The sequence below is a fragment of the Elephas maximus genome, chromosome 12, assembly GCF_024166365.1.
Source record: "Elephas maximus indicus isolate mEleMax1 chromosome 12, mEleMax1 primary haplotype, whole genome shotgun sequence".
Classification (NCBI taxonomy): Eukaryota; Metazoa; Chordata; class Mammalia; order Proboscidea; family Elephantidae; genus Elephas; species Elephas maximus.
In genome coordinates this window covers 36,666,152-36,687,090 of record NC_064830.1, presented here as the reverse complement: position 1 = coordinate 36,687,090, position 20,939 = coordinate 36,666,152, and the positions used below count along the sequence as shown (strand labels likewise).

The window sequence follows — 20,939 nt, the reverse complement described above, 5'->3', positions numbered from 1 at the left end:
CTTTGAGTGGGGCGTGAGCGCCCTGCCAGGCGCCAAGGGAGAGCAGACACTTGTACATCTTTCAACACAAGGAGTTGTGTTTGGACCAGAGGCTGCAGAGTTGAGGCCATGTAGGCACCTTTTGGACAGGACCTTGAGCTCAGGGTCACTTCAGCAATAGTGTAACTTCAAGCTGCTGGTGGACCTGGGAAGCCCTCTCCACAACCTCCCCTGGAAGGGCCAGCTTTATCTGTGTGATGGTGCAGCTTCTGTCTCCCCACAGGAAGCTTACATTTGGGTGGGGAGATGATACTAGAAGATTCCCGGCATCTCCAGGCCTGAGACGGGCAGGTGCACTGAGTCAGCACCCCTCGGGATCAGTGCTGTGGGAGCCCAGAGGAAGGAGTGTTGGAGGGGGCCCTACCTCGGGGAAGGGTGGTCTAAGGTTCTTCTGGGAAGTGTCCTTGCTGCCTGTCATGCTGTGCATGTTTGGGGAGCTAGGAGGTCTGCGTGGGCCTGTGCATGTGCAGAGGTAAGTTTTTGGGGTGAGGGGGATTGTGCAGTGGGAAATCTTGGGACCATAGAGTTGGGAGAGGGAAGCAAGTGGGGGCTACACCTGCTTCTTGACCCAGTCATTTGCCCGGTGATATCTCCTCTTGACTCATGAACTTGGAAGCTTCAAGATGTGTCCTCACCTGCCTCTGGTCCCTCTCCTCATCCTCGTGTGGAGCGCCTCAAGGGTCTCTATCCTATGGGCGTTTATGGCTTTCTGGGCTGCCCAGTTCTATACAGAGGATGCCCCTCCTCCCTGCTTCAGCCCTGGGAAAAACTCCTCTTCTCAGTGACTCACCTGAGGGCCACGGACCATGAGAGGCCATGTGTACCTGGGCGTGTATGTGTGTGTGGGTGCATACATGTGGTGCCGGTGGGTGCTTGGGTTGCTGTCAACAGTACGGGGCAACTGTGGCCAGACTTTGCTGGTTAGTCCATCTTGCCTTCCCCAGTGGGCTTCCATGCTTGTTAGGCTGCAGTCTTAGTGTTGGGAAATGTGGTTACCACCTGTCTGCAGCTGTCCCCTCAGAAGCCAGGATACTGCCTTCCTGTCTCCCTCCCTTTGGCCGTCTTTTCCCTTTTTAACTGCAGCTCAACACTACTCGTGTTCTTGGCTTTAGAAGTCGGCAGAAGTTACTCCTACACAGAAGGGCAGCCAGGATACCCGTCCTTCCCAGTCCTGGTTTAGCCCCCGACTCCGTGTGTGTCTTGGGCAGGTCATTGCTCCTCTCAACTTCAGCTCCCCTGTCTGTTCAAGGGCCCTTCCTTCCCTTTTTCAATTCTAAGAACCACATGGTTACAGAGAGACCTTGTCCTGGGAAGGGTGAAGGTGGCACTGGGGGACTTGTCAAGGGCTCAGAGTCCTCTACCATTATTCCCTCTAGGGGCTTGGAGGGGAGAACATGGAGATGGACATCAGGGCGGGCTGCCTGCAGGAGGTGGACTTAGTACTCACTGTGGGAACCAGAAGTGGATGGAGGCCCCTGGGAAAGGTCAGGCCGGGGGTGGGGACGACTGATGTTCTGCACACACACCCAGGCATCCTGGCCACCTGCCCTGAGGTCCACTCATCAACAGGAATGGAAGCCATGTTGGGCAGGTTGGGGCAGGGGGAAGGTGAGCATGTTTATCACTCCATTCATCAGCTGAGTCATGGTGCCAGACCCATGGCTCCTCCCCTGAAACTCACCCAACCAGCCTTGACTGAACCTACTGTGTGCCAGGCACGAAGTAGGGGAGTGCAGCTAGGCACAGACTAGGGCTTGAGGGCCTGGTTTCTGGCCCTGGCTCCGAATAACTTTGTATGTGGGCCTCTCTTGACCTCAGTGAACCCATCTGTGAAATGGGGGAAGGGGCAACGCTCAGCCTGCCTCAAGGGGCTCAGAGGCAGAGGTGAAGTCATGCTTTTGGTTGTTCATGCCCTCCCGTTGCTGTGCCACCTTGGGATAGCTGTTTATGGGATTGGTGGGTGTGTTGGTGGGTCCTACTTCAGGCTGCAGAGGGCAAATCTTCTGAGAGGTTCATGAGCCTACCTGACTTGACCAAGTGTAAGACCCAGGCCCTGGGTACTGACTGTCTGCATGGCCCTGTGCAGCTAGGGCAGGGCCCATGGCCATCCAGGAGTCACATGTACGAGAGGGTGGCCGTTATTAGAACCAGACAGCAGAGTGGGCCTTTGCAGATAGGCCAGAGGGGGCAGTGACTACTGAAGGTCATTCATGATTCAGCCACCTCCCCCATCTCCCCTACTTGAGAGAGGGTTTTGTCTCAGAGGCCCACAATACAGTGGTTTCAAATCAGAGGCTTCGGCTAGAAGTCAGGCCATTTTTTCCGCACTTTAGGCATGCGTGGCTGCTTTCTGAGCACGGCAAGTGTTGGGTCAGGGGGTCCTCTGGCAGGGGGCAGTGGGCTGCTCCAGTCCTGCTCTGGACTACTTTGGGCGCCGTTGATCTCCAGAGGCATTAAGAGAATTCTCCCACCTCGATCCTTACTCCTAGTGACATTAACTTGGGCTCCCTGACCCTTTCTGTGGCCATGTTGGACCTCTTTGGGTTCATACTGCCCTCCACCGGGGGCTGGGGTGACAGGATTCTGAGGCCTGGGCCAGGGCTGGTGGGTGGGGTAAGGGTCACATGTTCCCAGAGGTGGAAGGTGGGAGGGAACTTCGGGAAGGCTGAGGTGCTCCTGTCTACCCATGGCGTCTCCCACGTGCTGGGTACCCAGGTGGTCTGATGCTCTAGGGGCCTCACCTCCCCTGGTTGGGAACTTTGTTGTGTCCGTCCCTGGCAGGGGCCAAGCTTGGCTCTGCTGTCTGGTAGCTTTTCCATATTCCTGCTGCCCAGCAAACACTCCAGGGTCTTGGCCTTCTTATCTCTGGGGAGTATTCTGGGTGGATGTGGTGGTCAGGTTTGAGCTCGCAGGGCCCTAGGCTCTGGGGTATTCCAGGAGCCTCTGAGACCTTTGTAGAGGTTGATGTCTTGCAGCTTCTCTTGGAGAAAACAAAACCTCTGAGGTACAGTGCTCTATCAGTGTTGACTGCCTTTCCTCCAAGATCGGGGTGTGGGGCGGGGGGACGGGGGCAGAGAGATGCTCAGGGTGACCCAGGGCCTGCTGAGCTGTGTGCAGGCTTCTTAGGGATCAATCCCCACCTCCCCTCCCTGCCCCCTACAGGCACTCTGAAGGGATTGGAGGCGGGGCAGGGATATAATTGCCAGCCCCTTCCTTGCCTGGAGCTCAAAGAAGCAAGATTGGGGGGAACTTTGGGGCCGACTCTGCTGTAGGAGGTCCCCTGGGGAGGACTCCTGGTTTCTGTGACTGGGCATAGGGGTGCATTCACTCAGTGTGAATGGCCGGCTGGTCTGACCCCAGTGGTGCTGATGTAGCAGGGTCTGCAAACACAGCTTTTGACCCTTTTCAGAAGTATGAACCCTTCGTGGCAGGCCAGACTTTGCTCTCCTCAGCCCGAGGCTCTGCCCGGAGCTGGATTCTGACTTGAGGAGGTATGAGCTGGGGTGCAGGTGGCCAGAGAAACCCAGACACTAACTAGTCAAGCCAGGCTGTGGGGGCTCAGGTCAGCTGAGCAGGGCCTGGGGATAGTGTAGGGGATCGTGGTCTGTGCCCAGAACTTTCACATTGAAGGTTGCTCTGGAAGACAGCTGGATGAGGCCGCAGGGTGTTGGGGGAGGACCCCCCAACCAGGGTCCTCCTTATTCCTTTTGCACCTTTCACTGTGCCACTTCTGGTGGCAATGATGGCTTTTTTATTCTTGAGGATAAGAGCTCAGGGGTCTTCACTAGGATGGCGTTGTCAACAGCGTGCCTGCTAGAGCAAGACTGCCTGGCCTACAACCCTCTCTCTTCCACTTCAGTAGCTGTGTGCCCCTGGCCTGATTATTTACCCCCTTTGCCTCAGTTTTCTCATCTGTGAAATGGACACGGTACTAGAATCTAAGGTTGTGAGGAGGAAATCAATTCAAGCAAAGTGCTTAGGCTAGTTCCTGGCACATAAGTAAAAAAAAAAAGTACTCAATAAATATTAGTTGCGATTACTATGTCTTTTTTATTTAAGGCCTTATTCAATTCCTCAAGTAACCCCCAGCCCAAGTCAGATCCTGAGATTCTCCCCCAGCCCCCTACTGTCCCAGAGCCCTGGGCTACTTCCCTTTCCTGGGGTAACTGGGTTCCTAAGACTGAGGCTGCATCCTTAGTTTCCCGGTAGCCACCTCGGCACCTACTGTGCACAGACTCTGTTGAGACCTAGCAGCTCAGCGCTAGGTGTTTTGAGGCTGGGCAACTCTCCCAGATGATCAGGAAGGTCTTTCGGAGGGGGCCAGTCGTACCATGAAGGAGACTGACTTTGCTCCCATTTCTACTGGGACCCCACCAGCAACCTCTGAAGCACGCCCATTCTCTTCAGACCTGGTCTTCACAGAAAGTTCTGTCTTCTGCTGTCCAGGCAGCCCCCACCCTGCCATGGGACCTCCTCAAGGATACTCTGCCCTTCCTGTGTCTCTGTCTAGGCTTCTCAGTGGCCTCAGTGCCTATTCAGAATTGTTCTTTATCTCAGAAGCAAGTTCCCAGACTAGCCCATTGTTCTAATGGGCATGGGAGGAGAAGCAATGTGCATCTGTGGCTCAAAGGGGGAGCAAAGGGAATTTAATCTTTCTTTCTCTGGTATGGGATTGGCTTGCAACCACGTTCTGACACAGGTAAAAAAACTTGCTCTCGGGATCTTCCAGCTTCTCTTTGGTAATCCTTTTCCATCTTTCATAGCTCCAACTCACACCCAGCGTCCCAGTTCTAGAATTAGCCCCTCTGCACCATATGGAACTGATTTACACTATAATGCGAGTGACTAGCAACCCTCAACCCTCCCAGAGGCATTTTCATTTTAAAGGCCATACTGTGCAATTGCAGGGACACTGATAGAGATTTTGGGGTTAGAATAGAGTGTGTCCCCTCCTCCCCTCACCATACACATACACCTGGAGACCTGCTGGTTGCAGTTTCTGCCTCAGTGAAACAGGAGAACACTTTATTTAGCCAGAGTACAGGGAGGATGTCACTAGAAGCCCATCTGTCAGAGGTGTGAGGCCCCAAGCCCAGTGGATTCTGGGGACAGATCAGCTGGAGAACAATTCTAGGGACCTTCATGGGGACCGATGAGCTGGGCTTCCCAGCAGGGGCCCCAGTATTTGCTAACTGGGGGACTCCTACACTGAACCGGTGGCCTCAGTTGGATAGCCAGGGCTGGGAGCGGGATGATCCTCTGGTGACTAGAGGGGACCTTGGCTGTTCCCTCTGTCCCTGTGGGAGGCATCTCCAGCATCCTGTCTAGGCCATAAGTCCCTCAGGAAGCTGAAAGCAGTGATACTTTCTTAATTATCTAGTGCTGCTATAATAGAAATACCACAAGTGGATGGCTTCAACAAATGGAATTTTATTCTCTCACAGCATCAGCTCCAGGGGAAAGCTTTCTCTCTCTGCTGGCTCTGGAGGAAGGTCCTTGTCATCAATCTTCCCGTGGTCAAGGAGCTTCCCAGTCCAGGGACCCTGGGTCCAAAGGATGCACTATTCTCCTGGTTCTTGTTTCTTGGTGGTATGAGGTCCCCATGTCTCTCTGCTCGCTTCTGTCTTTTATATCTCAAAAGAGATTGGCTTAAGACACAATCTAATCTTGTAGATTGAGTCCTGCCTCATTAACATAACTGCTACTAATCCCATCTCATTAACATCATAGAGACAGGGTTTACAACACATAGGAAAATCACATCAGATGACGAAATGGTGGGCCAAGTTGACAGGTATTTTGAGGGGACACAATTCAATTCATAACAGATACCAAGTAAATGTGATCAAGTACCCCCCGCCCATGGGTCCTCTCATGGCTAAGTACTGTGTTGGTGTGTTCCACCCCTGAGTGGGCAGTCTGCTGAGGCCGCTCCACCTGGCTGCCCCATGAGGGCAAGGCTTGACTCCCCAGCCACAGACTGTTGGAACTAGGAGCCCACATCTTGGTCCAACCCCCATTGTACAGATAGGTAACCTGAGTCGCAGGGTCTCTTCCAAGGTTGCGCAGACTGTAACTAGGTTTTCCCAACACTGGCCCTGGTCCCTTTTTTTTGGCCACACTCTGTGGTCAGTGCTGTGGGCCTCTAGAGGAGGTGATTGGCAAGTCTTGGGGGACAGACGTGCCTTGTCTGCCTCCCAGGAGCAGCACCAGGCTCAGAGGCTACTTGGGCCTAGGTTGGGCATCCTTGCTTGATGCCTGAGTGAAATCCTGCCCTGCCTGGCCCGCCCCCAGGTTCTGGCAGGCAGGGAAAAGCAGAGGAACTGGTCTTCTGGCTCCACCGGTTACACACCCAGCCCTCAGCTGAGCCTGCTCTGAGACTAGTCCTGGCACGCAGGCCCTGCCGAAGCTGGCGCCGGCTCCGTGGAGGGGTGGGTGTGTGGGTACTGGTCACATCACTGGCCTGATGGGCACTGGGCCTGGTGTTGGGATGCCAGGGTCTCCTCTTCCCTCAACAAAGAGCCCTGGCCTTCACTAGAAGCCCCACTACCTGCCCCAGCCCTCTCAGCTACCCCAGGCTGACAGTATGGGGCAGTGGGAAGGACCCAGGGCAGGGGAGCTGGGCTCTAAAGCCCTGAGGTTTAATGTCCCGTGAAGGGATCTTTAAAGCCAAACGTGGATGCCATTTCTCTACCCTGGCTTCTGCCCTGGATCCCTGAGGGCAGGGAAATTTGTCTCTGGGTGACAGGTGGGGACTGTTGTTGAAGTCCATGGGGAAGTGCTGACAGGATGGGGGGAGCCTTGTTGCTGCTCCGGGGCAGGACGTGCCCTCGAGGATGCACATTCTCAGGGGTGAAAGCGGAAGCCTTCTCTTGGCCTGCCTGCCCATTCCCCAGCCCCTCCCACCCTGAGCTGCGCCCAAAGCTCCCTGCCCATCATACCTGCTGCAGGTCCCAGCTTGACTTGACTCTCGGTGGGGAGACAGCGAGCTGATAAATCACTGTGCCTGTCGGGCCGGAAATACTGTTGCAGCCTTGAGGCACTAGTAGGGGCTCCTTCCTCCCGGGAATATCTTCGGCAGGGAGATTTAGGGTGTTAAGGCCAAAGGCAGAGATTATGTGGCATTTTTGGGGGTCTGAGTGTGTCTTGGCAGGCTGTGGTTTCTCCAGGAAACAAGCCTTTGGAGAGGAAGTGATTTGTCCAAGACCACCTCCAGATCCAGCATATCTTCTTGGGCCCTAGGCTGTGTCCCTGCCCTTCCCACCTACCCCTGACATGGATGTCAATGACCTTCTTATCAGCCTCTAAACCCCCCAGGCCTCACCAGTAAGGAAACTGCTCCCAGGTCTCTGTCAGAGCCGTAAGGAAGCTTATAGGTTATCCAGCCAACTCCCGTCCATCGCCTAGAAAGGCAGAGAAATGCCCAGGTCACCAGCAGCTGAGTGGTAGGGCTGGGACCTGAACCTGTGGTCCAGCTCGCCAGGTCAGGGCTCTTTCTACCACTAAAACCTTAAGATATGTCCTTTGCCCGAGAGCCTTGTTCCAAGATGCTTTGGGTTCTTGTATTTTTATCGTGGTGAAATATATATTACATAACATTTGCTATTTTAACCATTTTTAAGTGTGTACAATTCAGTAGCATTAATTTATGTTTACTGTGTTACGCAACCATCGCCACTGTTTATTTCCAGAACTTTTTCATCACCCGAAACAGAAACCTGTACCCATTAAGCAGTGCTTCCCATTCTTCCCTCCCCACCAGTCCCTGGTAACCACTAATCTACTTTCTGTCTCCATGCATTTGCCTATTCTGAAGAAAAAAAAAACAAAAAACAAAAACCAAACCCCGTTGCATCGGAGTCAATTCCAATTCATGGTGACCCCACGTGTTACAGAGTAGATCTGCTCCATAGTGTTTTCTTGGCTGTAATCTCTCTTTTTTTTTAATCTTTACAGAAGCAGATTATAAGGAGATGATCATCCATGGAGCCACTGGCAGGGTTTGAACTGCCAACTTTTTAAAAATATTGTGTTTTTGGTGAGAGTTTATGCAGGAAACTAGGTTCTCATTTAATAATTTCTGTACATATTATTTGGAACCCTGGTGGCACAGTGGTTAAGAGCTTGGCTGCTAACCAACAAGTCGGCAGTCTGAATCCACCAGCCACTTCTTGGAAATCCTATGGGGCAGTTCTTCTCCGTCCTATGGAGTCGCAGTGAGTTGGAATTGACTCGATGGCAGTGGGTTTTATACATGTAGTTCAGTGACGTTGGTTACATTCTTCACAATATACTGGCATTCTTGTTATTTGCATTTCGGTTGTTCTGTTTCCATTAAACAGGCTTCCCTGTCCCCCCTCTCCCTTGCCTTCTCATCTTAGGTTTAGGGAAAATGTTTAGTGTTGCGTTTCATCTAGACGATTATTTTGAGGAGTACAGTACTCATGGGTGATATGATTTATTTTTTATGCGCCAATCTCATTGGCTGTGAGGTGATCTCTGAGAGTGGTTTGAGTTTCAAGTCCAAGTTTAAAGAGTATCTCTGGTGGTAGTCTTGGGGGTTCATCCATTCTCTACCAATCCAGGAAGTCTTGAACTGCCAACCTTTTTGTTAGTAGCTGAGTACAAACCATTTGTGCTGCCCAGGGACCTTTTGCTTATTCTAGATATTTTATATAAGTGGGATCATATAATATTTGTCCTTTTGTGGTGGGCTTATTTCTCTTAGCATAATGTCTTCAAGTTTGATGCTTTGGCTTTGGTCTGCCTGCTTTCTCCGGTCAGTGCTTAGGCCCTTTTAGCCAGGACTAAAGAGAGGGCAAGTGATTACCCCACGAGAAAAAGCATAGTCACAACACCTCACTGCTCCAGGGCACCCGGGGCTCTGGAGTGGGGTTGGTGGTTTGCAGTGGTCTCTTCCCCTGCTCCCAACATGCAGGTACCCCTCAAAGAGCACACAAAGGGCTCCAGCACTTGTGCTCCCCTCCCCTGCCAGCCCTGGCGCTGCCTCATCCATCCACCTGCGCCTCCTAGCTTCAGTGATTCTCTCCTGTTGGATTCAGCCTTCTTTCTGCATCGGGCCAGCTGGTGGGAAGGTTTTGGAGATGGGCTTGAAAGACAGCTTCCTGGAAAACTGAGGAGGCTCCTGTTCAGCCCCAGGCTTCAGGACAGATGAGTCTTGCTTTTCTCCTGACCTGCTTCTTGCACTGCTTGGAGTCCAGGCATCAGGGACCTCTGGAAGTGTCAGGGGCTCCCCCAGCTCCTCCTGAGGCCACCTCCTCAGAACGGGTGGGCACTGTGGAGTCCTGTTTGTGGAGAGTGGGAAGTGTAGAGAGAATATCCCAGAGCCTTCCCAGGTCAGTGCGCCCTGAGCTTGTGTAGGGGGCTCTGTTGCTATTCTATGCCTCCTCTTCAAACAGTTCAGGCAGGGGACCCGAGTGGGGGTCCTGACCCCCAACTCCACAGTCACTGGGCCACTCTGGGTGAGGCCTCTCCTCTCTAGACTGCTGGTTCTCGAGGTGCAGTCTGTGGACTACCTACATGGTCTGGGAGCTTGTTACTCACGCAGAGTCCTGGGCCTCCACCCCAGGCCACTGAGCTGGCCTCTGGTGGAGCTCAGAAAATATTCATTTGTAGCCATCTCCCGGTGATTCTTATGGACCCTGACGTGTGAGAGCCCCTGGACTGTGACGTCACCCTTGGCCAGTTTGGCGTCTTGACACAGAGCTGGGGGGTAAAGGCTGGGCTTCCTTAGTTCGGAGATCTCAATCCCCAAGAGTTAAGTCTGGTGGGGGAACGGGTGGTGATGAGCCTATTTCCCCTAGTTTTACTCTGCAGATCTGACCATGAAACTGAGGGGTTATAAAAAAGTTTTTTAAAAAAACTGGATCTGTGCTAAACCTCCTCAGGACACTAGCAATGGAGTGGACTCCTGACAGGCTCTAGGTGATGGCATTTACCCCAGAGCAGCTGTGGGCTTGTGTGCAGTGGGGCCCACTTGCCTTTGGACCCACAGGGGCAGCCTGGGCTCCTGGACAAGGCGGCGGGCCCTCCTGTCCACCAGCGCCAAGGCCAGGGATGGAGGCAGCTTGGGAAAGGCTGTTTGTGACCCAGCGCTTTGATAAGAGCCAGCTCTTTATCCTTGATTTCCCGCAGTTGGTGTTGTGACTAATGGCCTTGTTTATTCCAGGCCTCGGCTCCCACCCACAGGAGCCGACTGCCTCCACTACCACACCAGATCAGTTACTAACAGCAGGTATTTAAACCTCCCTTTCTCACTTGACAGTCCAAAGCTGCCGTAATCAAAGAGGCTTTCAGCTCTGGAAAGTTAGTAACTTTGTGGTGAGTGCTGGCGTATCCTCTGGAGTCTGGCTGGGGGCCTTGAGGCCTAGTCCTAGCCCCTCTTTATGGCAGCCCTCTGCACCCACCCCCGGGGGTGCTCCCCTTATGAAGCCCCTTGGAGCAGGCACCTGGCTCTGTGTACTGTGTCCTCCCCAAAGCCCCTGGACAATGGTTCCTGAATATTTGAAGGTGAGGAACCCTGTTGAACATCAACATTCTATGGCCCCTTTCCATGATATTGCACTGTTTGAATTCATTGGTTTAAAGAGCACACAACACCGAGTTCATCAGCTCAGTTTGTGGGCTGAAATCCACCCCTCGTTATTCCTGCTGGCTGCTGAGTGATGGAGCGAGGCTGAACAGATGGGCAGCCTCTCCAGCCAGCACGGAGTTAGGAGCCCCTGGGCCCACCAGCCTCCCTTGAACCTCTCTGAGATTCCCACTTGATATACTGACTTGTGACACTGCCAGGGTGCTTTGGTGCCCATGATCTCCTGGAGAGGCGCTGTAATACGTACTACCCAGACCCTTCAGCCCCAGAGCACCCTGGCCACCAGGGTGGCAGGCTCCATTCCGGTGGTGGTTTCTAAGGAGGGCGGCGCTCCTTATGACCAGTGCAGAGGTGAGGGGACTATCGGTAGTCTTCTTGAAGCTTCTCTGCACAGATCTCCAGAGCTCCCCTTAGGAATGGCTGGTGGCAGTGATGAAAGCCCTCAGCCCCTCAGAAGCCCTGACCCTGCTCTTACCCAGGCCATCTCTGCACCTCTGAAATGTGGGCTGGCAGCCTTTACCCTCAGCCACTGGGGTTGGGGCAGAAAGGTCTGACTCACTGAAATTCTCATACCGTGAGTTCTAGAGCCTGCTGGTGGAGTTGAGGAGCCTTAGGCAAGTTTTCCTTCAAATAGATGAGCTTGGCCTGGTAGGATGGTCCTTCAGGGCAGGGGAGAGGGAGAAGGAGGGGGAGATGCAGGGTAAGGAGAGCTGGGCTGGACCAGAAGTCTGCAGATGCTGGCGAGGTGGCCTAGGGTAGGTCATTTGTCCTTTCTGATGCTCAGTTTCTTATCTGCCAGGGATGCCAGTCTCAGCCCTACCCACCTCACACGCAGGTGAGCAGTAAGAATCAAAGGTGGCAGTAGAAGGAAAGTGTTTTCCAGCATTAGAGAAAGCCTTGCTCTCTTCATCCCGTCTTTCCTACTAGGCCAGAGCCCTGACCAGGACACCCGTCCCCCACCCCAAGTTTTCCTTCCCACGCAGAAGGTCAGTGCGGTAGAGATAGATGGGTGATTGTCCTGCTCTTACTCCCTGTCCCAATGTTCTGGCTTTGGGCTTTCACACCAGTGGGCTGGAGTATGGATGGGGGAGAAGCAAATAGTCCCTTGCTTTGAGCAAACTGGACATGAGAAAGTCTCGACCTTACTTACCACAGCCAAAACCCGTTGCCGTTGAGTCGATTCCAACTCATAGTGACGCTGTAGGACAGAGTAGAGCTGCCCCACAGGGTTTCCAAGTAGCGCCTGGTAGATTCGAACTGCCGACCTTTTGGTTAGCAGCCGAACTCTTAACCACCGCACCACTTACCACAAGGCCTTTGATTTTGTGTGTGAAAAGCTGATTTCCCTGGGACCTGCAGAGGCTAAAGGGCCCCAGTTTAAGGTATGGGGCTTGCTTGCTTTTGCTTTTCTGGACAGCATCAGGGAGGGGGGCAGGGCTCTAAGCTGAGCCCACCTGTCCCTGGGCAGCCATGCCAGCTGATTCCAGAGTGGCGGCTGAGGGGTCTCGGAAGGACTGAGTCAGAGTGATGCTGAGGAGAGCCCCATGAGGCCTTGGAGGTGGCTTGCTGCAGGCTATTCGAGCAGCAGCTGCTAAATGAAACCAGAAGTCACACCCCAAACCCCAGAGTCAGCTGGCACCTGAGCCATCCAAGTTCAAACTCAGCAGTTTTGGCTAATTTCCTCCCCACAGAACTGAAGTATCTATCCCACTTCTCACGGAAGGTTGAAGCTGGAGGGGATTTGGGAGGCTACCTTAAGGCCCAGCCCCTTGATAGAGACCTGAAGCTGATAGAGGAAAGGCTCCCCTGAGGCCAGTGAGTTAGTTTCAGTAGAGAAGATGTTTGCTTAAGAGCTTGTCCTATAAACAAGATGGCAGAGGGATAAGCGGAGCAGAGTTAAGGAACAAATTGTTTTTAGGGACTGAGTGGGCAGACCTTGAGTCTTACCTAGTCAGGAGAGAAGCCTTGCTCTTAGGAAGCTGAACCTGTTGGGGCTTCTCTGTAGGTGAGAGGCCAGGCCACCCTGACACTCGCCTGGGACTCGCTCAGCTGCACTGTTCCTGGCAGTAGTACCTCCAGGTTGTACATGGTCTCTAGTGCATGGTGGCTTCTCTACAGGCCTCACTTACCTTGTCTGTAAAATGAGGCTTGGACACGAGGACTCTGGCTTCTGCTGTAAGATTTGACTCTGCTTTAAAATGCAGTTGGGGCAAGTCTGGCTGGAGCCCTGCTCTCCTGCCCCATTGCAAGCTTTCTATCGAAGGGAGGGAGTCAGGAAAAATGCTTACCAGCCAAGGGCCTCCCCAGGAGCACAGGGCAGGGCAGAGGCGCTGGGCAAGAAGGGTAAAGCAGTGATTTTGGGTGTTGGCAGGAGTTCCCCTAAATCTGCTGGGGATCTGGGACAGTTGGGGGATAAGGGGTGGTACCCACTATTGGTCTGCCTGGTGGACAGGACTCTTTGTTGAAGGAGAGAGGTACCATCCCTGAGGAAAGGCCTAGAGGAGGCTGGGGGCAGCTTCCAAGCTCTGTAGAGGTAGCACAGGTTTTTGGAGCACCACCTGGGGACAGGTGGAAAGAATGTGACCTGGCTTTGGCATGGGTGCCAGGAAGCATGGGTCTATGATTGTTCATTGGAGATAGGCCATGATGGCCTGTCAGGCCCTCTGGGGACTTTTTCTCGGTGGAGGGGAGTACAGTTTTGGTTTTGTACTTTCAGAGGAAGTTCAGTGTTATTTGTGGCCTCACATTTCTACTTGTGTTTGATGGCTTTTCTCTGACCCAGACCCTGGATGTGGAGCCTCCACCTGGTCCAACTCTGCCCCAGGGCTGCCTTAGGAGGCCAAAGGTTTTGCCTGCCCCTCCCTGCTCTGCTTCACTCAAGAGTGTGGCCTCATGGGCCTGTGGCCAGGACCGGGAGAGGCCTCTCTAGGCCTGAGGAGGCCCTCTCCCTTGGAGCCCAGCCTCGGGCAGTGACTGCTCCTGGCAAGTCTGGGCAGAGCCCCTGGGAGCGGGCTCTCTCCTTGCTCCCTTCTGCTCGTGAAACCTTATCCACCTCCATCCCACCCTTTTTCCATACAGGCCAGCTGGTGTTAGAGGCCGTTGTGTGCCCTGGATTCTCTCTGCTCCACGCTGAGAGCTTTCCCTGCCCCTCAAAAGAGCAGCAGCCACCATGGTGGGGCTCTGCCAGGCTCTGTGAGGTCGCTTACTTGCAAAACCTCATTTAATGTTTGCAACAATCCTGAAGCGTAGATATTATTGTCCCCATTTTACAGATGGGGAGACTGAGGCTGTAAAAGGTTTAATGACTTTCCCAAGGCCACTCAAATAGCAAGTGGCAGAGCTAGGACGGTCTCTAAAGCCCACGTGCTAAACGATGCTATTCTGCTTGTTTATTCATTCTCTGTTTTGGCCCCGGGCTTTGGGGCCGTAGCGAGATGACCTGTGTAACGGGATCATTTGGGTCAAAGTCTGGTTGCTGAACAGACTTCTATATCTGTCCCTTTCTGCTGCCTGACTGCAAGGTCCTCCTTTCTCCACCTGCTTTCCTGGGGCCAGTGTTGTGTATGCGTGCGTGGGGAGGTCCTGACTTGCTCTCACTCACACAGGGTTTCTGCACAGGCCTGCTCAGCTGGCTGTTGTGTGTTCTGCTTCTTCCCCAGCCCTACCAGTGCGGCCCCTTCCTCAGGAGCAGCGTATATATTTGCACTCTGGCACCTGCAGCCTCTCGGAGCTGGGCCAGGCGGGCAGCATTCCTAGGCCAGCACTTTGCAAACAGGGTCCAGCCCAGGCTCACAGCCCATTTACCAGCACCTCCTTAGTGCGAGGCCTCTTTCAGATCAGTCTCAACCTGTCCCTGGGCCTGCTGGGTACCTGTCTTCCTTCCCCAAGGAGGGAAGTACTCTGACTAAAGTCTGGACCTGGTCCTTACTGTGGAGGAGAGGACAGGCTAGGTGTGGGAAGAACATTGTGGGCACATCTGTCTCAGGACAGACAGATCGCCCCTGTGTACATCTCTGACCTCCCTCCAGGGCCATTGGCACCCAGTACTCCTAGAGGCTGCCTCTCTGGATCCAGCCATTGAGGGATTGTTCTTGGGGGTCCTGAAAGCCCCTCAGTGGGGCAGGGTTGGCATCTTGAACCCTGAAGTTCCTGGCTGAATGCCCACAGGACATGGTTCTCAGGGTAGGGTGGGCTAGTGAGGTCCCATGGGGACCACAACCTGTGTTCCCAGTTTCTTCACTCTGCCTTTCGAAGAGGTTTGGGCTCCTCACCAGACTGAGCTTCTTGGGGGCAAGGGCCCTGCCCCCCTTGGGTGTTCCCACCCCCCCAGGCCCCTATGTTACTGTAGCATCAGGGAATATGCCAAGGGGACAAAAGGGCTGCAAGTGTCGAGAGTCCCAGAGACGCATGTGAAGACGTCCTTCCTTGCAGAGGAGGGCAGGTTGAGTTTACTCAGCTCTCTGGGATGGAGACCCAGGAGCAGCGGGGTTCCTGCCTACCTTTGACTCACACCTTTTTCCGATCCTTTTTCAGCAAACTGTCGTCACAAATGTGCCCCCCGAAGATCAGGACGGCTCTGGGGATGACTCTGACAACTTCTCCGGCTCGGGTGCAGGTGAGGCTGGCACTGGGGGGACCCTAACCCCTAAATGGCAACAGAGCGTTTACTGAGCACTTACTGAGTGCACAGCCGCCCCGCCTCAGCTGGGCCCCAGGGGCAATGCTGGGGAAGAGAATGGGTCCACACTGCAAGGAGCTGCCTGGTTGAGGAGAAAACACTCATGGGGGTGAGGTGAATGCTGAGCGTTCCAGAAGGCCCTGGGGACTGCCTGCTGTAGACAGACTCAAGTTCATATTCTCCCCTTTACTTACTGGGTGCTCTTTGGAAAGTGATTTGACTTCTCTGAGCCTCTGTTTTCTCATCTGTAAAATGGGAGTAATATGTGGACCTCACAAGGTTGTGGAGAAGGGTAAGACAACAGAGCCTGGTGGGGTATAGGTCTCTGACAAATGTCCCTCAATTTCCCATTTCCACTTGCCGGGGTGGAGAGAGATCACTGAGCTGGAGGTGGTCAGGGGGGACTCCTGGGGAGCTGGCCCTGGAGTTGGACCTAGGAAGATGGTGAGAGCTAAGAACAGAGGGCTGAGGCCATCTTAGTGGCGAAGGTGGCCCAAGTGCAGGTGCAAGAGCTGACAGGTGGGATATAGGCCTCTGGGCTTGGGAACATAGGCCCTTCTTGGGGGAGAGGGCACCTGGAGCAGGGAGGGGTACCAGAGACGTGTGTGCACTGGGGACAAGGCACTCGTACCTCTGAGGACGCCCCCCACCCCGTGAGTGGGCACCATCCATCACGGGAAATACTCCTTCCCAGATGGCCTTGGTGTCTTTCTCATGATTCTAGAGACCAGGCTGCCAGGCACTTGCTGTGGAAAAGGCAGCTTTCTTTGTCTGTCACCAAAGATGAATTTTGCCTCAGCCAGTTCCACCCTGGGGGATACCACTTCTCATGGCAGGAAGGGCTGCTCTCCTTGCTGGCCTGGGAGTCAGGGCCTGGGGTCTGCCTTCCTCGTGCCCACCTGCCAGCCTGTGCTCAGCTAGCCTGACTGCTCTGGTGCCTTCCCCAGCCCACAAGCTCTGCTTCTGGCCCTGCAGGTGCTTTGCCAGACATTGCCTTGTCAAACCAGACCCCCTCCACCTGGAAGGACATGTGGCTCCTGACGACCACACCCACGAGTCCAGAGCCCACCAGCACGGAGACCATTGCTGCCTCCATCCTGCCCGCTGTAGAGGGGCCTGAGGAGCAAGGATCAGTGCGTCTGACAGAAGTGGAGCCGGGCCTCACAGTTCAGGAGAAGGAGACATCCCACCTACCCAGTGAGACCGCACAGCACCCAACCACCCACCAGGCCTCAACAGCAAGAGCCAGTACGGCTCAGGCACCCCCCACCACCCATTCCCCCAGGGACATGCAGCCTGGCCACCAGGAGACCTCAGCTCCCATAGGAGGTGGCCACGTCTATCCTCATGTTCCCAGCCTGGAGGAAGGAGGCTCTTCTGCCACTAAGACAGTCCCTGAGGATGGAGACTCCAGTCAGCTCCCAGTGGGAGAGGGCTCTGGGGAGCAGGTGAGTACCCACACACTGCTGTCCTGTGCACTTCCTAGGCCATGGGGTAGCCAGCGGGCAGGGTGGCCCTTAGTGCCTTGTTGAGCACAGTGCATGTGGGCAGCGGTGTGATTGTCAGGCAAGCCCAGGGTCCTTGTGCCTTGTGAGCACATCTGAGCCCCAACCAAAAAGACAAGGTCACAAGGTCCTGGCTCACCCTCTACCTCCGGGGCCCAGCCCAGGCCCTGAGCAGGGCAGGCTGAGTATGAGACCAGAGTGGAAGAGTCCTGTCTTCATTTCCTAGTTTCCTTTGTAACCTGCTGTAACAAAGTTCCACACACTGGGTGGCTGAAAACAATATATTATTGTCTCATAGTTGTGGAAGCTAGAAGTCTGAAATCAAGGTGTCAGCAGAGCCATCCATGTTCCTTCCGAAGGCTTTAGGGAAAGGTTCTTCCTTGCCTCTTTGAGCTCCTGGGTGGTTCCTGGCACTCCTTGGTGTTCCTTCGCTTATAGACGCATTGCTCTAATCTCTGCCTTTGTCCTCACATGGCTGCCTTCCCCGCATCTCTTCTCTTTTTACGAGGATGTCACTCAGATTAGATAAAGATCCCCCTACTCCAGTGTGATCTCATGTTAACTGCTAGCATCTCAGAGAGCCTATTTCCAAATAAGGTCACGTTCAAGAGTGCCGGGGTTAGGACTTCAACACATTTTTGGGGGTCAGGGGAAGACACAAGTCAGTCCATAACAAGTTCTCAAAGATCACCAAAGCAGAACTTCCCAAGCTTAAGCAAGAACCCTGCTGCAAGAGTCAAAGTTCTACCAAGTCTTATTTTTTAAGGTCATCTTGTAGGTCGTGGTAATATTGTACTTCACACTACAATAAGCCGATTTATTTTCATATAAAAATGTGGGCTTTCTATCTCCTGATGTGCCCTATTCCGGGTTTGAAAATGGAGCTGGCTGCTGCTGTAGTCAGGGGCTCCTGCCCCTGCCCCTGCCCCTGCCCCTGCCCCTGCCCCAGCCCCAGCCCCAGCCCCAGCCCCAGCCCCAGCCCCAGCCCCAGCCCCAGCCCCAGCCCCAGCCTGATCTTGTCCCTGCCCCAGGCCCAGTCCCAGGCCCAGCCCCAGCCCTAGCCCCAGCCCCAGCCCCAGCCCCAGCCTGATCTCGTCCCTGCCCCAGCCCCAGGCCCAGGCCCAGCCCCAGCCCCTGCCCCAGCCCCAGCCTCAGCCCCTGCCCCAGCCCCAGCCCCAGCCCCAGCCCCAGCCCCAGCCTGATCTTGTCCCTGCCCCAGCCCCACCCCCAGGCCCAGGCCCTGCCCCAGCCCGTGCCCCAGCCCCAGCCTCAGCCTCAGCCTCAGCCTCAGCCTCAGCCTCAGCCTCAGCCTCAGCCTCAGCCTCAGCCCCAGCCTCAGCCTCAGCCCCAGCCCCAGCCCCAGCCCCAGCCTGATCTTGTCCCTAACCCTGCCCCAGCCCCAGCCCCAGCCCCAGCCCCAGCCTGATCTTGTCCCTGCCCCAGCCCCTGCCCCTGTCCCAGCCCCTGCCCCAGCCTGATCTTGTCCCTGCCCCAGCCCCTGCCCCTGTCCCAGCCCCTGCCCCTGTCCCAGCCCCTGCCCCAGCCCCAGCCCCAGCCTGATCTTGTCCCTGCCCTTCTATGTAGGACTTTGTCTTTGAAACACCTGAGGACACTGCAGTTGTGGCTGCCGTGGAGCCTGACCAGCGGAATCAGGCCCCAGTGGATGATGGGGCCACTGGGGCCTCGCAGAGCCTCCTGGACAGGAAAGAAGTTTTGGGAGGTGAGTTTTCTCTCAGGTGGGTAGGGAAAGGGCACACTTCTGCTCTGGGGGTGGAGCCGGCTGCCTTTGGTCCTGATGTGGCCCACCAACCTTGGGTCACCTCCCAGGGCTGCCTGGTGGGGGAGGGGCTCCTGCTGAGCCCAAGAACAGCTGAGCTAAGCTGTCCTCTGTCCACCTCCCCTAGGGGTCATTGCCGGAGGCATTGTGGGGCTCATCTTTGCTGTGTGCCTGGTGGGTTTCATGCTGTACCGGATGAAGAAGAAAGACGAGGGTAGCTACTCCTTGGAGGAGCCGAAACAAGCCAACGGTGGGGCCTACCAGAAGCCCACTAAGCAGGAAGAGTTCTATGCCTGACGGGAGACAGAGATTCTCCCCACTCCCCACTGCCGCTCACTAGCCCCCCACTTGCCTCTTCCATGAAGAACTGCAGACCTTGGTCTTCCCTGCTGCCCTGCCCCATCCTCAGTACTCTCTGCCACTCCGGCCTGCCCTCTGCCTGGAGAGCCCGGGGGTGCACTAGGGAGGTCCACTCTGCTTCTCTGACTTCTGCCGAAAGACTTGGGGTACGCAGGGGGTTTCTTGCATATGACCTTTCCACCACAGTCAGAACTTGTGATTGCACCGTTCTGACTCGGTTTCTCCAAACTGGAGCAGTCTCTCCCCAGGCCCAGCTCTGGAGAGGAAGGGGTCGCCCCTGCTTTGGACCTGGATAGCCTGCTGTGGCTGGAAGATCCTGTGGGTGAGGGCTTCTGGCTGACACATCTATAGCACTTACTGGTACAGACCAACCATCTTTGGGGCGCTTACCACTGAGTGGCAGGGGTGAGGAGTTCAGGACTCTCTCAGCATTCACTTTGTTTTGTGGGGAAGTCTGATTTAGATATCAACTTGTTTTTGCACGTGCTTCTTATAGTTTCTTTGTTCATAGCCCCGGTAGACTTGGCTACTTCTGAGGTAAGTTAAATAAGTGGATTTGGCATCTGCCATCTTGCTTCCCTAATCTACTGTCAGGAGACAGCATCAGGGTTAAGAAGATTTTTTTTTTTTTTAAACTAGGAGAACCAAATCTGAAGGCCAGAATTTAAGCTGTTTGTGTGTTGTTTCAGAGTTTGTCGCTCACTTGTGCAACAGGGTATGGAATATCTGTTTTGTGGGCTCCGTTTGTGGGCTAGCCACCGCAGGCTGCCACAGGGTAGTCGCCTCTTCTGAGTAGACAAGGCTGTGTGCATGAACTCACGCCCACAGCTGGGGCCTGGCCTGCTGGGATGTTGGAGGAGCCTGGCGTGAGAATTGGATCCTGGCGGCCAGGGTCCGGGAGAGAGCTGTGAGATGGGAGGGGGGCCTTGGGCCCAGGGAGTGTCCCTACAGACCATGCCTTTCCTCCCTTTGGGGCCGTTTCTATGTGACACTTTCTCCTGGAAATTGACAAGAGGGGGTCTCAGAAACCCTGACACTGAGCTCCTTAGTGAAGGACCAGGCTGACCTTTGCTCAGCTCCTGTGGCCCTACCTTGGGTTGGAAATCAGGACCGTTTTCCAAAGAGTGATAGTCTTTTGCTTTTGGCAAAACTGTGCTTAATCCAATGGGTTTTTCCCTGTACAGTACGTCTTCCAAATGTAATAAACTTTAATATAAAGTAGTCCTGTGAACTCTAATGCTTCTTCTTCCTGCGCTGGTTGTGTGGAAAAGACCAGCCTTTTCTCTAAACACCAACAGTATTGGGAAACTTGGCTAAAATCTCTGTGCCTTCATCTTCCTGTGTGAGGGATTCTGGGTCCAGAGTCCCTCTGGTTTATATTTGTTTTGTTTTTTGTTTTGGCTAAAATTTTTCTAGGGGTCAGTAGGTTCAGCCAAGGTTATATAAGGCCCGATGTAAACTTCCGTGTTGCCAAGCTTGAAGCAGCCACTTTCTGAATGGCCAAAGAAGCTGGGAGGGCCCCGGCATAGCTTGACCTGAGGCTGCTGGTCCCAGCAGAGGCCTGGAGCCAAGGCCGGCCTCTCAGACATGTTGGACAATCCTCCTATCCTCCTCCCACACCTGCTTCTTTGCTGGGACCAGAGGCTCCAGCCCAGGGTTCCTGGGAATTTCTGTACTTGATTATTTAATTTGACAGAGTTCCAGCTGCTGTTGGCTTCTCTGTTTAGTGGGCTGGTCTGTGACTCAGATGCACCGTCAAGCGACGGGAACCCATGCCCTGTGTTCAATCCTGGGACTTTCTGACTGGAGCATGTGACTAGACACGAATCGGGGGTGGGGGAGGGATCAGTGACAGTGCTCATCTCTGCTGGTCTAAGGGACGGTGCTCATGCTGCTGGCTGGACTCATTCATGTAACTGTAATAAATGGTACTTGTCATTTCTGGCAACACGCACTGGTGGTGGCTGA

At 54.5% G+C, this 20,939-nt stretch overlaps 1 protein-coding gene across 1 annotated transcript in view; it reads left to right on the top strand.

Moving 5' to 3' along the window:
* Positions 1 to 20,939, top strand: part of SDC1 (syndecan 1) — a 26,795-nt gene extending 5,856 nt beyond the window's left edge. The window contains exons 2-5 of the mRNA XM_049903787.1: positions 15,185 to 15,266; positions 16,305 to 16,777; positions 18,419 to 18,554; positions 18,739 to 20,939. Coding sequence (XP_049759744.1) covers positions 15,185 to 15,266; positions 16,305 to 16,777; positions 18,419 to 18,554; positions 18,739 to 18,908 — 861 coding nt within the window. The 3' untranslated portion in view covers positions 18,909 to 20,939. The remainder of the gene's footprint in view (positions 1 to 15,184; positions 15,267 to 16,304; positions 16,778 to 18,418; positions 18,555 to 18,738) is intronic.